The sequence below is a fragment of the Condylostylus longicornis genome, unplaced genomic scaffold (genome assembly GCF_029603195.1).
Source record: "Condylostylus longicornis isolate FDR11 unplaced genomic scaffold, ASM2960319v2 ptg000044l, whole genome shotgun sequence".
In the NCBI taxonomy this organism is placed as follows: Eukaryota; Metazoa; Arthropoda; class Insecta; order Diptera; family Dolichopodidae; genus Condylostylus; species Condylostylus longicornis.
In genome coordinates, this window is record NW_026578013.1 from 7112088 (window position 1) to 7133615 (window position 21528).

Genomic DNA, 21528 nt, shown 5'->3' on the forward strand with positions numbered 1-21528 from the left:
GAAGTTTTGTAAACAGACACACGGACAGACGGACGGACGGACGGACGGACGGACGGACGGACGGACGGACGGACAGAGTGAAACTAATAAGCACTTTTTTTCAAAAAATTTTTGGAAAAGTGCTAAAAACAATGTAGTTATTATATAATTTTCTTTATGAATTTCTCATTCACTCACCAAAAATATTTCAAACTATTACATACTTTTAGGATAAGTCAAAAGAAAAAATTTTAAAGAGACATTAACATAATGGTCGAATTCAAGAGTTAATTGGCTGAGATAAGATAAGTAATTATATTTTTTAATAGCAAGGCTTTTACCATTAACTTTCGGCATTTTATAGAAATTTGGATAAGCTTGCAGTTTCACAAATTTAAGATTCAAATTTTGGGAGGCTTAAGGAGGTGGTGTAAAAAAATTTTCTTCTAACAAAATAAACTTTTTATTAGTGGCTAGAATTTCAGACTTCTATATCTTATCGTTTAGAAGAAAAACAATAACAGTATAACATCTTTCTAGAATCAAAATCTGCGAAAAGTGATCTACAATTCCATATACTTTTTATTCTATACTTATTTAATCAAGATTAATTGTTTAAAAAGATAAAATCTTTTGGGCAATCAATCTTTTCAATATAATACACAATATTGTTCAAAACCTTAAATAAAAAGCTTCAATTCTTATGTACCATATGCAAATATGAGTATAGTTATGCAAAACTTTTTATACACTTAAAAAAACTATACACGTAAAATATGAAAAGCACCTAGATTACATTTTATATAACAATATTATATTTTTCATATAAAAACTACCTATATACTTATACACATATTCGGGATTATACACGTAATCTACGAGTATGTTATGTAATACGAGTACAAAAAAAAATTTGCAAAAATTTTATTATAATTTGAAATTCTCTCTAATATTTTCATTTTTAAATTGATTGAAAATGGCAATATCTATGTAGTTATAACACGAGTAAAACAAATATAAAATAAACACAAACAATCGTCATTAAAAACACAAAGTCATTTTATTTCCAAAAAAAAATAAAAAAAAAATAAAATATAGAACATTTACATCCAAAAATAGAAAAAGCTCGAAAAACAAAAAATTATTAAATATTATTAAGTAAAGTTAGGAAAAATTTCATATATTTTATTCTATGTATGGGTGTATATCAAGTATACCCAACCAAAATATGTACGTATACCAGAATGTAAATTTTTTTTAAAAAATATAGTGAACTATATGTATGTATATACAATTTACATAACTATATAACTATGTATGTCGAGTATATATGTACGATCTAAAATTTATACAGATAAGCTTTTATGTACTTAACGTATATGTGAACATGTATTTGAAAATCGATGTAAATGTTTTGGTTAAATGACCTTGAACTTGACAGTAAATTTTTCCTACTTAGCCTAAATATTATAGTTTAAGCTATTTCTTTATTATTTGTTTTCTTTTTTTTTCTCTCTATGTTTTCAATTTATTTTTGCTTCTATGTAAAAAAAATTCTATAAAAGAAAAATATGAAAAATTGTTATTATTATAAGTACAGTGTTGGGCGTGTATTTTTAAGCAAACAATTATAAATTTTGTAGCAAAAAAAAAAAAATATTAAAATCTAGTTTAAATAAATTTTGTTTTTCATTTTTATTTTTATTTGCAAATAATGAATTAGATCATTATGTAAATTTGTTTAAGTATTTGTTTAAGAAAGTATCATAAAATAGAACACATTGTTATTATTGTTAATATAAAAATTAACAACTGAATAGCCCACTCTGCAAATGATTTAATTTGAAAAAATTTTTGAAATTCATTATGAATAATTAATGTATGAACGCATATGAATAAATTTGCAAATAAATGCCAAACTAAATAATCTGAAACTAATTTCAATTACTCTAACTTTCAACTAAATTGTATAAGAAAAGAACCTAGGTTAGCATTTACATAAGAGCGATTATAGAATGAAAATTTTTAACACTCAAATTTCAGAAAGAGTGAAAACGATCTATTGTGAATGGTATTAATACCTAAATACTTATACTATACAAAAGATGCAATGCTTATTATGTAATATAATCATATTACACTAATCGTTTAGTAAGTATATATTTATAAATATTTAATAATTTTGTGAAAAGAAAATTTAATAATTTTCTTAAGTTACTTTTATTAATTTTGTGCCCAGATTGTAAATTATTCTCATACATATAAAATATTTTAAGTATATTACATTATTCTTAGCATCTGTGCACATATACATACATATGTATAGGTAAAATTAATTGAAATAATGTTATTAGTGCACAAGTTCACTTTATAATTTATTGGTACAGGCCCAAGCATCTATGTGTTCTATATTTTAAAATGCATATTATGTATGTATGTATGTATGTATAAAAAGAAATGAACTCAAAATTAGTTAATATAACACGTTTAACGTTTAATATTTAATTTTTTTATATACATAAGATGTATAAACATACGTATGTGCATATACATACATATACATATTTATACTTCGAAATCAATTTATTTATAATAAAATTCGATTTAGATTTTGTAAAATAGTTTTTAAGTTTTATATTATTTTTAGCACTTTTTCAAAAAATATTTGAAAAAAGTTCTTATTAGGTTCACTCTGTCTATCTATCCGTCCGTAGAAAAAAATTTTCATCTATCTTCCCCTTCTACTGCGGGCTACTTTTACTGCAGAGAAGACTGGATGCTAAAATGAACCCGTTATTTAAAAACCTTTTTTTTGTAAATTTGTGATATAATTTTTCTTCCAAACCGCAAGTTGCAGGAGTCTGAGCGTTTAGCAGCTTTATCACACTAATAAATAGTTCATTAGTAGAAAATCTTTTTCCACCTCCACTGTTTCTCAAGTTATGGCCCGTGAAATTTGCATTATTTGAATTTTTAGCAAGCTTTTTCGAATTTCTATAAATACAGAAAGCTATCACACAATCAACGCTTAAATTCGAGTATTATGTCAACGCCTCTTTTAATTTGTTTTTTGCCTCATCTTAAAGGTATTCATTATTTGAAGCATTTTCGTGTGTGACGAATGCAAGTAATTTCAATAATGTTGTACACAGATTGTTTTTAAAAGCAGTGTTTTCCAATTTTGAAAGGAAAAGTGCTTCTTTACAAACCACTGTTTGGACCGAACTTCATTATTTTTTTTTTTGAAGTAATGAGTATAAGTATATAACGAAGATGTGCATGTATAGATAATTAGTTATTATTGAAAAATAAATACGTAATTAATTAATAAAGAAAAAAATATTGCAACAATTTGTAGAGAATTTTTGTTATGCAATTTTTTTTTTCTTAAATAATTTTTTCATCTCCATATTGCACAAAATAATTTAGTCATATGTACCATACATACTTGTATTACTTATATGTACATATATAATGTAAGTAACTGTAATATTACTTTTTAATATTATGATTTGTTCCTATTTTAATTCTCTTTACTTTTATGTCTTATTTCAATGTCAAATTGTTGCTAAATTAATGTATATATATAAATTTAAATTTCCAAATGCAGTACATATATTATGAGTATAAACACAAGTACATATACATAGAGACATATGTATATGTATATATAATAAATTCACATTAAAACTTGGCCGGTATTCGGTAATCAAAGTGAACTTTCATAAGCTTTATCACAATAATGTAGAAAGATTTGTAATTCTATGTAATTGACTAGTTTCGTTTTTTTTTTAATTATCGTTATTTGAATTTAATATTCTTAATTATCATTACAGTAATTATAATTATCAATACATTTTATATGTCATTTTAATGATTTATGTATGTACATATGTTTGTATGTAGTAGGTATATGAAAATACTTTCTAAAAGTTGAATTATGCATATTTAAATTCGAATGAAAAACAAATATTGTATGAGTTATAGTATGAGTTTACCTTTTAAAATAATTTTTTAATAATTAACAAGGTCTACTGGATTCATGTTAGGCGGTAGTTTTGTACTAAATCAGGGAGATATTTCATATATTGTGTTAAATAAACAAGCTCTTTTCTCCCCGGCGTCCCATTTTCGAACTATACAGGAGACTTTGTAAATTATTAGACTATAATTGAAAATGTTATATTTTCTCAATTTACAATAATAAAAACTCTTAATTTACAATAATAAAAATAAATAATAAAACTCTTGTCTAGTACTGTGTAATACAGATATTTCAAAAGCATTTTAATTTGAACCTTCTTCCTATGGTTTTATAAAATTTAATTTGATAATCATTTAAAATGCTGAGAAGATTAATTTCTGAATAAAGGTCGTATTATAGCCTTTCAAAAGTTGAATCGATGATAGAAAATTTTTTTTTAAAGAATTTAACAAAATTTTGGTTCTAAATCAAAAATATCTTACGCGACTTTTCCTATATATAGTTTAAATGAATTGACTTTAATAATTGATATAAAAAATATAGTTTAAATGAGTGTTATTATTAATTCCAGAATAAACAAATCAAAATTTTTCATATTTAATCTATAAATGTAGGTCTAATTTATTTAAATACAATTACATTATATAATATCATTTTAGTCGTACAAAGTAAATATTAATTTTGAATTTAAACTTAATTTGTGAAATAAATTTTAAATTTATTAATTAATTTTCTATTTTCTTTAATTAATCTATTATGATCAACAGTTCTAATACGATTTTATGCTTGAATAAAAATAGAATATTGTTTAAGTAAACAAATTTAAATATTACTAAAGAAAATAAAAACATTAAAGATTATGGCATGCAGTCAAAATATAAATTATTTTTAAATATTAAAAGTCAAAATAAATTTTGACCAATACTCGTAAATAATATTATTTTTTTTTTAAAACAAAAAAATAAAAATGCTTCCGTGTTCCAGTATTTACCCATACATACTTACATACATTTTACGAATGTAGTGATTCATACAATATCAAATAGATTAGAATTTTCAGACTTATAATAATTCATAACATAAACATAAATAAATGCGTAATTCTTTAAAGGTTGCCAGATGTTTATGATAAAAAAATAAAAAATTATTTGAAAATAAAAACCAAATTCATAATTTTGGCAAAAGCGTACCTCTATATACATATTTTGCTCTTAAGAGCATACAAACAAAATTAATAAGAGAATCAATTTTAAATAGTCGTGAAAATTTTGTAATATATTGCATATCTCAAGGAGGAGAACATAAAGAGTATTTAATTATAATTCCAAAAGAGTATTTAATATTGGGAGTATTGAGTTTATAGGGTTAATTAAATAACCAACAACACATGCATATGTAGTATTACATTTTAACACCCTTGTTTACCGTTAACTCTTTGTTTTTTCAGGAATTCGATGAAATTTATACTTTTAAAAAGATGAATATCCGATAATCGAAATTTTGCTATTTATATTTTCCGCTCAGAACGAGAGAAAAATTTAAAAAAAAAATTTCTTTTAACAAAGAAACTTTAGGAAATTACGGCTAATGTGAACAGTCATGTAAATATATATGTAGATAGACAAATCTTTTTTAAATGTTGTACACAAATATTTAAAAAATTCACTTTCAAATTTTATTTATTTTTATGAATTCGGCATTATTATTATTATGTAAATTATAAATATTATTTGATTATAATTATAAATAATAAATAATCATATGAAATTATTGAACATTTGCAAATATGTACATATACATATGTAGTTATAAATAGAATCATTTATGTACATAGTTTTGTATACTATAATCTTACATTATATTATAATATTGATAAAATTTCTATGTCGACGGCTATAATGTGAGTATTTTATTATATAAAAATTCCTTAATAATTTCAATAAATCTAAAAGTTAAAAGTGTTATACGATGATGACATTTAGGCAAAAATGATTTATTTTCATTTTTATCTTCATATTGTATTAGAATATTTTGTCGCATTAATATTAGTACATACGTAAATCGTATGTATATAGAAGCAATTATTGTGTATATAAATACCATAAATAACTATCATTATAATACTCGTATTCCCTTCCATAACTAGTTAGCTATTCTATGTATGAACAATTCTAAAATTTCTATTCAGTTTTTTTCACTTGAATATAGTAATTTAAAAATGTCTACAATATAAAATGTTTGTAAGAACAGAAACAGAAAACAAATGGCAACAAATTGGAAAAACAAAATATACAAAAAAAAAAAAAAAAATTAATAATGAAAATAACAGAACATACACAGAACAACAGTAAAATTATAAATTTTTATATCGGTTTATCTTTTTATATTGAAATATTATTCTAATGCTCCCCAATATATGTGTGTATATGTATATCTGCACTCATTTTGTTAATAGTATATCTATAAACTATACATTCACATACATATAAGATGTATGAAATATTTTATACAGTATTTTTATATTTATACACCGTGTATAAATATGCGAATTAAAACGGCTATTTCGCGCATTCTGAAAAGTCAAGGTCGTCATGTTCTATATACTTATATGAATACAACAGAAAAAAATAAAATAAAATAAAATAGGTATAAAAATTAAATTCTATTTTCAGAATGTACACGTATAATAAATATAGGTGTTTATATAAATAATATGTATGTATAGATAAGTGTGCACTAATAATATAAAATTCTTAGTATTTTTTTGTTTTCTTTCCTTTTTTATAGGTTATTCATACATCATATCACAAAATAATAAGTAAGTATATTATTCTATATACTATATGAACCTGTATACATAATAACATTGTATATGTATATAGAATATATAGATAAATTCATTTGAAATATGATATAATAGGTGTAGGTATAGTGAATTTTTTCATTATAAATTTTGTTATCTGAGTAATTTAAACTACATATTATATTCAACAGAATATACATGTGTCCGTATATGTAGGTAAATTAAAATAGTACAGTATATATAAGTACATATTATGTAAATTGTAAAATGTACATTTGTTTTATATTATGAGAGCAATTTGCTTTGAAATTGAATTAAATTGAAAAATAAAGCACATCTGATGTGGTCGGTATATAGGAGTAATCGGCCAGTTCACATGAATTAAATCGAAAGTCAATTAAAAATAAAACAAATTTGGTCGTTCGTTTCTACAATTTTAAACTTTTTTACTCTTATGTTATCACTTTTATTCATTAAGTCGAATTTACCCTAACTAGAATTTCTCACAGATATTCTATGATAATTTATTTATGTATAGTTATATAAAACTACGTTTTTGCAACTGACTATTTTATCAAAAATTAATTGTTTTTATTCAACTCAAGAGAAATATTCAAATATTCGTGAAAATACCAGGATTCTCCGGAAAATACAGGACCTCGGCAAATACAAAACTTTTTACAGCTACAATCAAAAGATATCTTTAACTTCAAAGAAAACTAACGTAGCAATTTTAATGAAAATTGATGCGTTTACACACAAGGAATACGCAGGCATTCCTGTCAGAATCCCGATGTGTGAAATTTGATTTTAAAACAATACCTTACACACTGTATTACGATATACATTCGTGTATAACATGAATAGTCACAAGTTGATCTGTGTCAATAATTAGTTAAATACTATATAGTATACGTAATTAAGATAAAACACAAAAAAAAACATGTACATAATAGCATATACATATGTACGTAGTATGCTTTGTTTAAATATTAACATTATTTAGGTGCAAGCAATCAACAGATTATAGCCTGTTAAAACTTATACAACAAATTGAGTAAAATTTTAAAAACTTATATAATTCAAAAGAAGGTTTTAAAGAATACATATTCAATCTTGGCCTAACAAAAATTATTGTTCGTTTTAGTCCTCTCACATACTCAAAGTAGTCAGAAATTATATTTCAACAAATAATAACGAGATATTTGAACGGCCACCCTTACCCCCAGACCTAAAACTAATAAATCAATTTTGTTTTCAAAAAGCGCATAATTTCATATTTCAAATTTTTTAGTGTATAAATTCCTTCAAAACGTTATTTAGGTTTATAATACCATTTTAATCATTTAACATTTGAATATTATGTATGTATTGTAAAAATAAAGTAAGTTCAATAGGTTTGTCAGCTTTTATATTCCTTTACGTATGTACATATTATCTAAAAAAATATTATGTATATTGCCTACAATGTACACACTTATTTATAATATGATTTTAATATTGAATAAATTTTCTATTTATCCGATCATTATTTTTTTGCATAAACCTAAATACATAATATTATATATGTACATATGTATATTATGTACATATGTACTTGTTACAACTTAATTTAAAAAATCCAATGAGTATAATAATGTGTAAATAATATAAAGTGCAACCGATTTCAGTGAATTTTAAGCATTGCTTTTAATAAATATAGATATATGGATACTCTTGTATATATTAGAGTGCCTATATTTATTTAAGATTTGTAATACGATATAAAGTCAGTGTAAAACTTAAAAATGCGGAAATATATTTGTTATAAAATTCAAAAAGGTTATAATAAATAATAATTTTTTTTTTTTAAATTAAGTAGATTTTTATTTAAAATATAGAATGAGAACAATAAAATGAAAAACAAAGATAATAATTTTACTTATATTACTTTTATGTACTTATATACATTCATAAATGTGTATGTACTTATGTATATATAACTAGAATTTTTCATATACAATTTAATTATTTTGTTATATAATACTTGCTATTAATTATGTTAATAATGTTAATAATGTGTACATTAAGCTCAGCAAAGTTAACTCTTCTATATAACGAATGTAATGTTAAAATTTTTGACCGTATATTTTAAGTGTTATAATACCTGGTTTAAGTTCCGATAAACAAAAGAATTTTCATAATAATGAATTTTTTTTAATACGGTTTTTATCCCGTATAAGGTAAAATTAATAATTCATTTAAACAATCCGAAAAATTGAAAATAAATATGCAAATGTATGAATTGTTTTTTACACTTATAAGCAAATAGAAAGTGGTCGTTGCTCATGTCCGGTTTTCTTATTAACGGCTGCAGTTAAAAATTACATGTTTTGCTTCTAACCTTTTTTTTACATTACATTACAGTTTTTTACTCATTTGCAAAAATTTCAAAAAAAAAAATACAAATGAAATTTCAAGTATCGTAATTTTGTTTGAACTCAATAAAGTATAATTTATGACAACTGTAATGTCAGAACTAAGAATTTTTAAATGAAATTTAAAAAATTTTTGTGCTAAAAGCATTAAGTAAAACAAGGAACTTAATAATAAAAGCAGTAACCAATTTACACCATATTTTTTAATCAAAAAGAGCCTAGGGGCACGTTATTGCATTATGTTAATGAGTTTTTGCATTAATATATTATAGTTGCAACAAAATGGCTTCACGGACCATTCGGCAATTTAAAATTGATTGGGTGTTAATAATTAACAAGTAAATTCGAGCTCGAACATTACACATTACTGTTACTGAACTTATTAAAATGTTACTGAATTTTTTTCTTGTCGTAAAGAATATAAAATATTGGTAAGCTTTGCGAAAATGCTTTGTTTCATATTCATTCAAAATAAAATTTTGAAATTGACTAACATTACAGTACAGTCAATTTAAAAAAAAAATTCTAAATTTTAAAATTATGCAGCCAATGATCAAATAATATTCTTGCCACATTCTAAATTTATATAACAATACTCGTATTCTATTTCCTTAAACTTAAACTGACATCAGACAATTTTCCATAAATTTATCTAAAAATGTTGTACATATGTAATTATGTATATAAAAAAATTGTAATTAAATCCTAACCTTGAAATAATAACCTATTAAAAACTTGTATTCAAAATACATACATAATATATAACTTTCATTAAACTTATTGAATTTATTACATGCGATACAACATATAAGTATATGTATTGCTGAAAATAAAGTAAAATAAAAATCAATTGACGTGTAACACTTACATAAACTTAGATACAATTGTAAATAATTTAAATATTGTATGTATTATGTAGCATTTGATCAATATAAATCGATAGAGATAAATACATGCAGATGTAGGTTAAAATGGAACAGGTATACTGCATGATATTCTTGGTGTTTTGTCTTTAGTGTTTTTAATATTTTACATATTTTTCATTAAAATTTTCAAAATTAAATCTACTACATTTGATTTTTCACTTTGCGATGCTCGAATGCACTTCCTATACGACAAAAAAAAAACTGGCGTACGATCAATGGTTCGTAATTATTTAATTATTGAATCAAGTAAGAATTAAGGACGTTCGAAGATTTGTTAAAGGTCTGTCAATTAGTCTTTCAGGTCATGTGATTCGACACCTTTTCTTCTTTTCTTATCTTCTTTGAGATTTCCAGAAATCTCTTTTGCATTAACGACGTGAAATTTGTGATTGACAGTATTTTGACCAAAGTAAAAGATGATAAATATTATCTTTAAAATCTCTAAAAATGAAGCCCGTTAAATTATACGCTCAAATTTACTCAAAATTCTCAATGAATAACAAAATTTTACAGCACGCGTTTATGCAAAAAAACAGAGCCACCAGGAGCACTCTCTTTAATTACAAAAATTACTTGCAAAATTTTAAATTATGGATATTTGGTATTGAACCAAACATCCAAGAAATAGACAGATTCTCTTTCATTTTTACAATACTAAAGGCATTGTACATGCATTAATTTATTTTGTAAGTGTTAACAAATTAATTAAAACAAAAGTTAAGAATAGGAATGCTTATAACTGATATACTTAGAAAACCAAATAAGAAACAAGTTGTTTTTGCTAATTTAACAACAATATTTTCAAATACTATACTATTTTGTTATTGTGGTTCAATAGTATATGTATGTACATATTGTTATACCCTGCATTTATTAATTATGTTATATAACAATATACTTTTTATTTTCATTTTTATTTATACTTTGTATAATATTGAATTCAAATTAAATAAAAAAAAAATTTTAGAAAAACATTTTATATACTTAGTTATTCAAGTCATGCGATAATTTTTTATTTTTGTTCTTATTTTGTTTTTTTTCAATCTATTATTATTTATTCTAAAATAACGATATGGTAATTAAACAAAACACCCAATTTAATATCCATACACTTTAGTCTAAGAAAAATTAATATTAAAGAAAAAATAAAACAAAAGGTAGTTATTTCCTATAATTTTTCTATTGAAATTAAACTTGTTGCATGCGATATTCGTAAATAAAAATTTATGTAAGTGTATATTTAAAATTGCACTTACTTATTTATGTGTATAAGAATAAAAATATATTATGTACATATGTACGTAGAATAGTGCAACTGTATAATATATATAATTATATTTGCGTAAATTTATAACCATGATTGTGTAAATGTTTGTGTATTTGCTTTTAAATTCAAATTTTTCCGCCTCTCTATCTCTCTCTTTTTCACTCATTCTTTATCTAGTTAACAATTTATTTGTTTCTTTTTATTTTTAATTATTTTTTCACTTACAGTTATTCTTTGTCAATTAAATTTTATTACAGAAAACTGGTTATACGAATATGTACATAAGTATGACTAGTTTGTCATATCGATTAGATTAAATAATATTGACAAGGACACGCATTATAATAATAATAATAACAATAAAAACAACATAAATAAATTTTAGTCGTGGATTACTTATAATAGAAATCAATATATTTTTTCTCTTTCACATGTTAAAAAATATTTTTAATTATTTATAGCTATTTACTAATTAAACATTAGTTTCAAGGGAGAATATTAAGAAAAAAATGCTGGTTTTAAAGAATGCATATTCAATCTTGGCCTAATGGAAATTTTAGTCCGCCTTAGTCCACCCACGCACTCAAAATATTCATGAATTATGTTTCCGCAAATAATAAACTAATGTTTGAATGACCAACTAAAACTGTTTAAATATCTCCAGTCCTAAAACTGTTATAATAGTTTGCCTTATTTCACACTAAAACAGGCCAAAAAGTTTCTTCTTCTTTTATTTTAGCCGCAGTTTCAAGAAAATTGGCCAAACTTTTTAAGATCCAAGATCTTATTTTTAAGATCAAAGTTCTAAAAGTAATTCAGAATAGGGGCGGAATTTACGTTTTTTAAAATTTTTTTGTTTTTAATAATTCTAATAACTCTTATTTTATTTTATTATAGTTTATATTGACTTTAAACAAAATTTTGTAAAAAGAAGGGCCCATTATTCATCTAATAACCAATTCAATGATTAAAATAAATTTGAGAGATACAACAGAAGCTCGTCTAATTGTACCCCTTCACATATTTTTTAATATTTTCTTAGCTGAACATTGTTATTTTGTAAATTGTTAGAAGAATTTGGATTTTTATAAAAAGTTAAGTACATTTATAAAATTTTAAATTAAAATATTTAAAAAAAATGTTCACTTACCTAAATCTGGTATGGAACTTGACGGTTCCTCACTATTATTATTGTTCATCATTGAACTACTACCACTGGATACTGATGATGATTGACTTGATTGTAGAGCACTGGTTGATTTAATTTTTGGTGGCGGAGGTGGAGGCGGTGGGCGCATGACATTACTATTATTATTTATATGATTACTGCCACCACCACTATTACTATTATTTTTAATACTACTACCATTACTAATACTATTACTACTACTGCTTGATACCACAGGTGTACGAAATATTGTCGTATTACTGTTATTATTACTATTACTATTGTTATTATTATTAACACAATTGTTATTATTATTATTATTTGTATTATTACTGGCAACACTTATATTGGATTTTTGTATTGTTCCATTATAATTATTATCAATAGATTTTAAATTACTTGATATAACATTAACATGTCTTGTAACAATTGATGTAGTGGAATCACTATTAGTATTATTACTATTATTATTATTAGCATGTTTTCTTGCAGCCGCTGCAGCTTGTTCTTCTTCAGCCGCTACAGCAGCTACAGATGATAAAATACGTAGATTACTATCTGGAGCATGTAAATGATGATGAGATGATGATGATGATGACGATGAAGATAGTGGTGGTGATGGTGATATTATTCGACGTCTTGATTCTTCGTCATATAATCGACCATCACAAATAACACGAACTTGTTGCTGCTGATGTTGTTGTGGTTGTTGTTGTTGATGATGATGATTTTGTTGTTGCTGTGATTGACGTATTTGTTGATGCATTTGCTGTGGTTGTTGATGATGTTCTGCATGATGATGTGATGACGTTGGTGATGATGTAGTTGATGATGCTGTTGCAGAAGATTGCAATGACCCAGAATTTGATGATGTCTGTATTGCTCTAGTTATTACTATTTGAGCTGTTCCACCATTATGAGATGATATATTAAGTGGTGGTGGTGATCTAGGACATCGATTTCCAGATCGATTTACAATTGAAATACTATTACCACTTCGTGTTATTTCAACTTGTGATGCATCAATATGATATTCTCTTGCAACATTATGATGTTTATTATTTGAATAACGTTGTTGTTGCTGTTGTTGTGACTGATGATTATCTAATTGATGAGGTGGTGATTCTGACTGTCGTTGACGATAAAAATTCATTTTTGGAATAATTTTTGGACTATTTTGGTGATGATTTTGATGATAACTTTGTCTTTGTTGATGCTGATGATGATTTTGATTATGTTGATTTGAAGATGATGAATGATATTGCTGGTGTTGCTGATGTTGATTACTATGGTAATGATTACCATGATATTCATCAGTAGAATGATGAGATCTAGATGGCGATGAAGAAGATGATGAAGCAATTGTTGAAGATGATGATGATGCTATATTATCATCATCTATTGGTTCTATTTTAATTGTTTTTGATCCAATTGATATTGAATTATCACTTAAATAATGCATTTTATTTGCGAATTTCATTTTGAAGCAGAATTTTGTTGTTTTCTTTGATTTTAGTTTTGTTAATATAATTTTGTTTTTTTTGTTTTGGCTCTCGATTTTTTATTTTAATTGAATTTTAAAAACAGGATCTTTCTTCCATATATTTTTTGTTTTTTGCTTGGAATTTTTGGAGAAGAAAATATGGTATCAAAAAATATCTTTTTTTTTATCTTCAATTTCTTTACAATTTCTTAATTAAATTTTTAAACCTTATTAATCAAATTTCCTTATTTCTTAAATTTTAATATGATTTATTTCTATCGCAAAATCAGTCGTTTCTTCTTATATATTCGAAGTTTCCTTTTTTTTAATTTAAGATTTTAATATCCTTAATCCTTATTTAAATTATTCATATGGCTTTAAAAGTAAACTAATTGCTAAATATAAGAATTAATCAGCCTTTCTGGTTACATTTAAATTTTAAGAATTATCTGAGATTAAAAAATAATATTTTCTTAGGTTTATTAATTTAATTTTATGTTTTACTTGCAACAATTTTATTTTATAGCTGTTTGAAACAATTTATATTTAATTTATTATTATGCATATTGATGTGTTGTGTTGAAATTTTAAAGCATGATGGAACTCTTTTAGGCAATTCTATAAAATTTAAAATAAAAAAAAATAAAGATTTTTGAATATTTGTTCATTTAAAATTTAAAAGCAAACTAAATTCAAATAAAATAACAAAATATTTTTTGAAATTTATTTACAATTATTTTTTTTGAAGTCATGGCAACTATGTATATCAATTGGGTCAACTTCAAACTAGTTTTAATATATGAACATTTGTAGCCTACTTCTTGTAAAACAAGCAATTTCTCAAAAGAATATTCTTTTTATGCCAAATAAAAATTTAAGAAACCTTTTTCATTAACATTTTTCTTCGTCACCTTTTATAAAAAACATGCGTCACCTAATACAATAGTTAGGTTTATCCTTACAAATATTTTAGATTTACTTCTACACAAATTGTTTTTTAAATTTTAAATTAAATAAATAGTATATTATGATGCATATTGAACTAATTATAAAACAGAAAAACTTTAACTATTTCAAAGGATTGTAAAAAAATTTATTGAATTCATTAAAGTTATAAATAACTGGTATGTCTAATAAGGAAATTTTTATTTAAAAACGTCCACATTTCGAATTTTATATGTACATATATAAAATTTGTAAAATACTCATATATACATATGTATGTTTGTGCATTGTATGTATAATAAGGCTCATATGCACGTCAGAATTTGTATACATACATATGTGAAAATAAACATTTATATTGTATAAAAATTTTAAATACTTTACGTCCAACAACTTTGCAAAATAAAACTAAAACATTAAATATGCAAAAGAACATAAGAAAATTGAAAATATTCTAAAATAAGAATGAAAAATATTGATTTGCCCTTCTTGCATTTTGTTCTTTTCGTATGCGTATTGGACTGCTAACTCTTCTTCTTTATATTTTTATTTCAATGTCAAAGACATTGTTATATAAAAATATTTTAGTAATGAATTTTTTGTACATTTAAGGCTGAATTCCTATTGTGAGTACATTAGAACAAATTGTACTAGATTTCCACTTTGATTAAGTTATTGAATAAAAGAAGAATAATGTGCAAGTTTTCGATATACAAAAGAGACAAAATTATGAATTAAAAGTTGGGATACTGAAATTATTCTCTTAAACTACTTCCGAAATCAATAAATTATAATTAAAAAAATGTGAACATTCTTGTATTACTGACGGATTATGCCCTAAAATTTATAAAATTAAGCAAAGAAAATCAAATTTGATTTAGAAAACTTGTAAATTGAAGAGGTAAGTGGACAAAGAGGTTAACTTACATTTGCATTGTGTTATATTTTTTAATTAACAAATTGTAAAACTATTAATTTTTTTGTTACTTATTTATTATGTGCACTGTCAATCTCATCTTCTATTAAGTTTCTAGCTATAAGAGTAATCACAGTTGAAAATATAAGAAATTTAATGGTGTTCTATCCGAAAAGCTCGATTTTCGTCAAGATGTTAGTTAACCCCTTTGTCCACTTACCTTTTCAGTTGTCAACAATATTGTTTCGTTATTTGGATGCATGATCCCTAAATACTAATTGTCACTAAAATATTAATTACTTATTACTCCTAAAAAATATATTCAGAATTCTATTTTCGAAATTCTAATTAACGCAGATTTAAATTTTTAATACTTAAGACAAAACTTTAAGGTAAGACATATTGGAAACTAGGTTGTTCATAACGAAATGTTGCTAATACAATTTGTTTATAAACATTAGTGAATTATTATCAGAAATATAGTGAAATTTTTATAATTATAAGTAATAAAGCTGAATTATATTAACTGATTTGATTTTATGGAAGAGTCATTGCATATCTATTACTCTGTGTTTCTGCTGAATACGTTCATGTACTATCTCATTTTTAGTTAAATATGAACAATTTCTAAGCTACGATTATATTTTAATGACATTTAAATTTAAATAAAGAAATCTTGTTCTACAAGAGTAAATTACTCAAGTGAATTAAATTTGTTTATTTAATATTATAATTAGTAATTTCATTAAATTTACATTTTATTTTTAAAAGAAAATTTACCTTTTTTTAAAATTTTCTTTTCAATATTTTTCAAAAATTTCCTTCTTTTTTTTTGTTTTAATTGTTCGTATATATTTTAAATATAAAGCTTAAATTCCTTTTTGTTTATTTATTTTTTTAATGTTCTTATCCTTTAAAATGTTTTTTTTTTTATATATAATGCAGTATGATGATTTAAAAAATATATTTAGTTATACAATATTAACTTAGTATACGTATATTAATAATTATGCATTTATATATATCCTATATATGTATATATATATATAATTTATTAAATTCAAAAATTTTTAAGATTAGTTATCCATATATCCATTGAATTATATACATTCATATAGATGCAGAAGTTGAATATATTATTCAAGTAATACCGTATACATACATACATATACAATATAAATAATATTAATAGTAAAGCGAATTCCTTATATGAAAATCGTAATCCTTTTTGTCATTTAATTTTGTTTATTTTAAATAATAGTAAGTAATAATGGTAGTGATTAATATAAGTATTATAATAATATAAATTAATGATAATATTCACTTAAGAAAAATTATATATGTAAGTAATATTGTAATACGATACTTATTTTTGAATAATTGTATAATTAATATAAATAAGAGTAAATATTAGAGATTTTTGTGATATTTTTATATAACTTAAATAAGGAAGTAAATGTATGATGATATTTAAAAATCATATAATATTTATTTTTAAGCTATGATTATTAGATTAGATTTTATAATTGCATATAATAGAAATTTTTTATTTTATTATGATTGAAGATGTTTTTTATATTTTAACTCAATTTTTTTGAAAAGTATTTTTTTTTTTTCTAAAACATACTTTATAAATAATATAAAATTTAACAATAAAACAAAGAAAACTGTTATATTTTTAATTAATAGTTAATTACATTAATTATAACTTTACAAAATTTAAATATGTATATAGTTGTAAAATGATTATTCATTTAAAATAATAATCGAATAATGTTTGTATAACACATTAAAACAAAAATTATTAATTTTATTACTTTTTAAAATATAAAATTGAATAATATGAAAAATTAAATTTGTTTTTTTTTTTTGTTTTATTTTGCTTACTTTTTTTCTATCACGATTTGATTATGTAAGCAGTTTTGTTTACTATAATGGAGAATGCATTTTAAATATTAATTGCAAAAATTATTAAATTTATACCACAATGTTGATGTTCAAATAGATTAAAATTTTCAAATAAAGAAAAAATTTATTACTATTATTTTTAAAAATATTTTAAATTAATTACTTTTTTTTTTGAAATTTTATTTCTTTCTTTAATAATTTATTTTTTTTTATTAGCAAACATTTATTAAATATATTTTTTCTTTGAATATTAAATTAAATACTTGAAATTTTTTTTTCATAAATTTTTATATGAATTATTAAAAATTTTATTTTTATACATCTTTCAATTTATAATTTAAATTGTTTTTATTTTTAACTATATGCACACTTGTACATATTATATTATATTTTTCGAATATTTCGAAATTATTTTTCATTATATTAATTACATATATATATATATTTGTTGTCAATGAATGACATACAATATAAATTGTTACTCACTATTTTATTATATTGTTATACTTTAATAATATTTTCAAAAAAATGTTTGTATATTATATCATATTATATATTTTTTAACGTTGTTTGATCTAAATTCGATGACAGCTTTATTAATTTGACAGATTTATTAGAATAAATTATAACTGTTATACACTGTTACACAAAATTATATATGCATATATATGAGACATATACAGGTATAATAAAAAATATTTTTTATATTTCTTCTGTTTTATTTATTTATTTATTATATTTTGTTTTTTTTTTTTTCTGTAATTTTATAATTGTATATTGATATTTTATTCCTTTAAATAATTAAATTTCAATAATTAATTTTATTTATTCAAAAACTTTAAGATTTTTTATTATAATGTTAAAGTTTAATTTTTGTTTTTTTTTTGCTTTATTATGTAGAAAATTTAAATTTTTTTTTTAAAGTAAATAAAGCAAAATATGTACGTATATAGTAAAAAATGAAAACAGAAAGAAAAAATATAATATTATAATAAAATGATCACATAAGAACAAGAATATTGTAAGAAGAATAAAAATATATGTATGTACATATGTATTCAGTTTATATACTACATATAGTTATGTACTTGTATATTAAAATAATTGTGACATATAACAGAAAAGAAAAAATGAAAAATAACAACACTACTATGCATTTCAAGGTCAATCAAATTATAAAAAAAACTTTTTATTTTCTTATTATTATTTTTTTTTTTTTAATTTTATTTAGAGAACTAGGAAAAGAAATATTTATTTTTTTGTACTTATTATGTACATACCTACTCGTATAACTATTTCACTTATAGTATACAATTTATTAATGTTCAAATACACACTTATGCATATATACATACATATATACATGTATGATTTTTAGCTTAGAATTAGATTGTCCGAATATATTAAAAAAAAAAAACAAACAAAAATAATAAGTAAAATAAAATTACAACAACAATAGAAAAAAAATTTTTAATACACGTAGAAATTTCAAAAGCTTTTCCTTTTTTTTATTATTATTATTATTTTCTTGTTGTTTTAATTTTTGTTTTTATTACTTTTTTTTTCATTTAAATTACATAAAAAGCCAATATATGTGTTATATATATATTTTTTTTGACATTTTACACGCTTACAGTATTAAAAACATTTTGTTTACAATAATAAAAATAAATAAAACAGATAACAAAATTTCATATACAATAAAAAAAAAAAAACTCGAATTTACATAATATGTATATGTAAGTATATAATGTATATTATGTATACAAATATAATCAATGTAAACAAAAATAATTGAATTTCTTAATACATGTAGTACCTATTTTTTGTTTTTGTTTTTATGAATTATGTACATACATACATATAACATATAGAGTATTACTGTTTTTTTTTTAATAGAATTCACTTGAAAGTATTTATATATTATATATTTAATATATAAAAATTATATTTGTATATTGACATATATATTTTTAAAAATTAAAAAAAAAAATATTTTTGTTGGCCAGTTGTTATTTTTGAAACACATAAAATTTATAATTAATAATATTCAATTTTAATTTGTTATACGGCTCGTAATATTTATTAATCTGTTATACGGCTCGTAATCTGTTATACAGCTGGTATACATATACATACAAATATATATAATACATTTGTTTCACATTAATTAATTAAATTGTATATCAATATAAAGTAATTATTATTCAAATATAAATTTTTATATTAATTTTTTATTTTTATTTTTTAACACAAATATTACGTGAAAAAATTTTTACCTTTTTTATTTTTACATGAAAGTAATTTATTTTTTGTATAACATTATTATATTTCTTACATAAATTGTTATACAAGTAATATATAATATTTTAAAACTTGTTATACTGATGAACCTTGTTATTTTTGTTGTTTTTTTTTTTTGTTTTTGAATATTGTTTTTGAATAAGTTACAAAAATAAATTAGATTTAAAAAAAAAAGCGAAATTGTTATATTCTTTTTGTCATTAATTAATACACGCACATATCTACTTTTTTAAAATATTTTTTTTGTTTTTTAATTTTGTTTTTCAAAAAATTTTATCAATAATATTTTTCAGTATATAAATTATATTTTTTTCGAAGTTTTATATTTTTTATTTCAAATGCATTATTAAAATTATTTATGTAATAATCATTATTAATATAATTTGGAAGAATTTTTAATTTTTTAATATTGTTAATGAAATTCATTTTTTATGTTATGATTGTTGTTTTTTTTTTGTAATTTAATTTTGTGTTTTTTGTTTTTTTTTTTGGCTTTTGTATTTACATTTCATTTGAATTCATTTTCACTTTTATCTTAAACTGGATGGTTCTTAAATTGATTTTTAATATTTTTTTTTGATTTACTTATATAATTTTTAATATTCTTATGCAATTTTTTAATAATATTGTTATAAAAAAATATACATGCACATAAATATTTCAAAAATTACAATTTATTTTTGTTGTTTTTGTTTTTGCTTTTTGCTCCTTTTCTCTCTATTACTTTTCTTTTATATTATGGAAAATTCAAAAACAGTTTTTTTGTATCAAAAAAGTAGGAATTTCATTTTTTATCTGCTGAGGTTTTTTTTAATATTCTTTTATAAATGAATAATTTTATTTATTAATTTTAATTTATTTGTATGAAGACAAAAAATACAACAACAGCACATACAACGGGAAAAAATACTTATTTTTATATACTTAAATTATTTGTTTTTTTTTTATTTTTTTTTTGTTTTTTGATTCAAAGCTTTGTTGTCATTTTTTAGGTATAGATTTTTTTTGTAGTGTTATTTTTTCATATATTAAAATTTAATAAAAAAAAAAGAGACAACCTGTTTGAAAAATTAGAATTTTTTATTTACTTTTTACTTTAATTTTTTAATTATTTATTTTTTTTCCGTATAATTTTTCAAAATACTCAAAATTTTATAAAACTGTTATTTATGTAATTTGTGAACAATTTCATACTCTCTTTCCAAAATGATATTTTTCTTTTGTTTTCGTTTTTTTATAAAACAATATTTTTCCCGCAACAAAAAGTCAAATTAAAACAAAATAATTTTTTTTTCCCAATATTTAATGCAAAAAAAAATTTTTACCCAATGATAAAAAAAAAATAACACAACACTACAAAAAATTACCGAAAATAAATACAAAAAAAAATTTTTTATTTTTTTTTGTTTTTTTTTTTTATTAAAAAA

The 21528-nt window shown here is 21.8% G+C and overlaps 1 protein-coding gene across 2 annotated transcripts in view; it reads right to left on the reverse strand.

The window, feature by feature from the left end:
* The window catches only part of LOC129610471 (uncharacterized protein DDB_G0283357-like), an 87798-nt gene extending 73213 nt beyond the window's left edge, over positions 1-14585 (reverse strand). The window contains exon 1 of one of the 2 annotated variants that reach the window (XM_055523072.1): positions 12528-14585. In XM_055523072.1, coding sequence (XP_055379047.1) covers positions 12528-14025 — 1498 coding nt within the window. In that variant the 5' untranslated portion in view covers positions 14026-14585. The remainder of the gene's footprint in view (positions 1-12527) is intronic. The other variant, XM_055523073.1, reaches the window with a different exon arrangement.
* Between the last annotated feature and the right edge of the window lie 6943 nt (positions 14586-21528).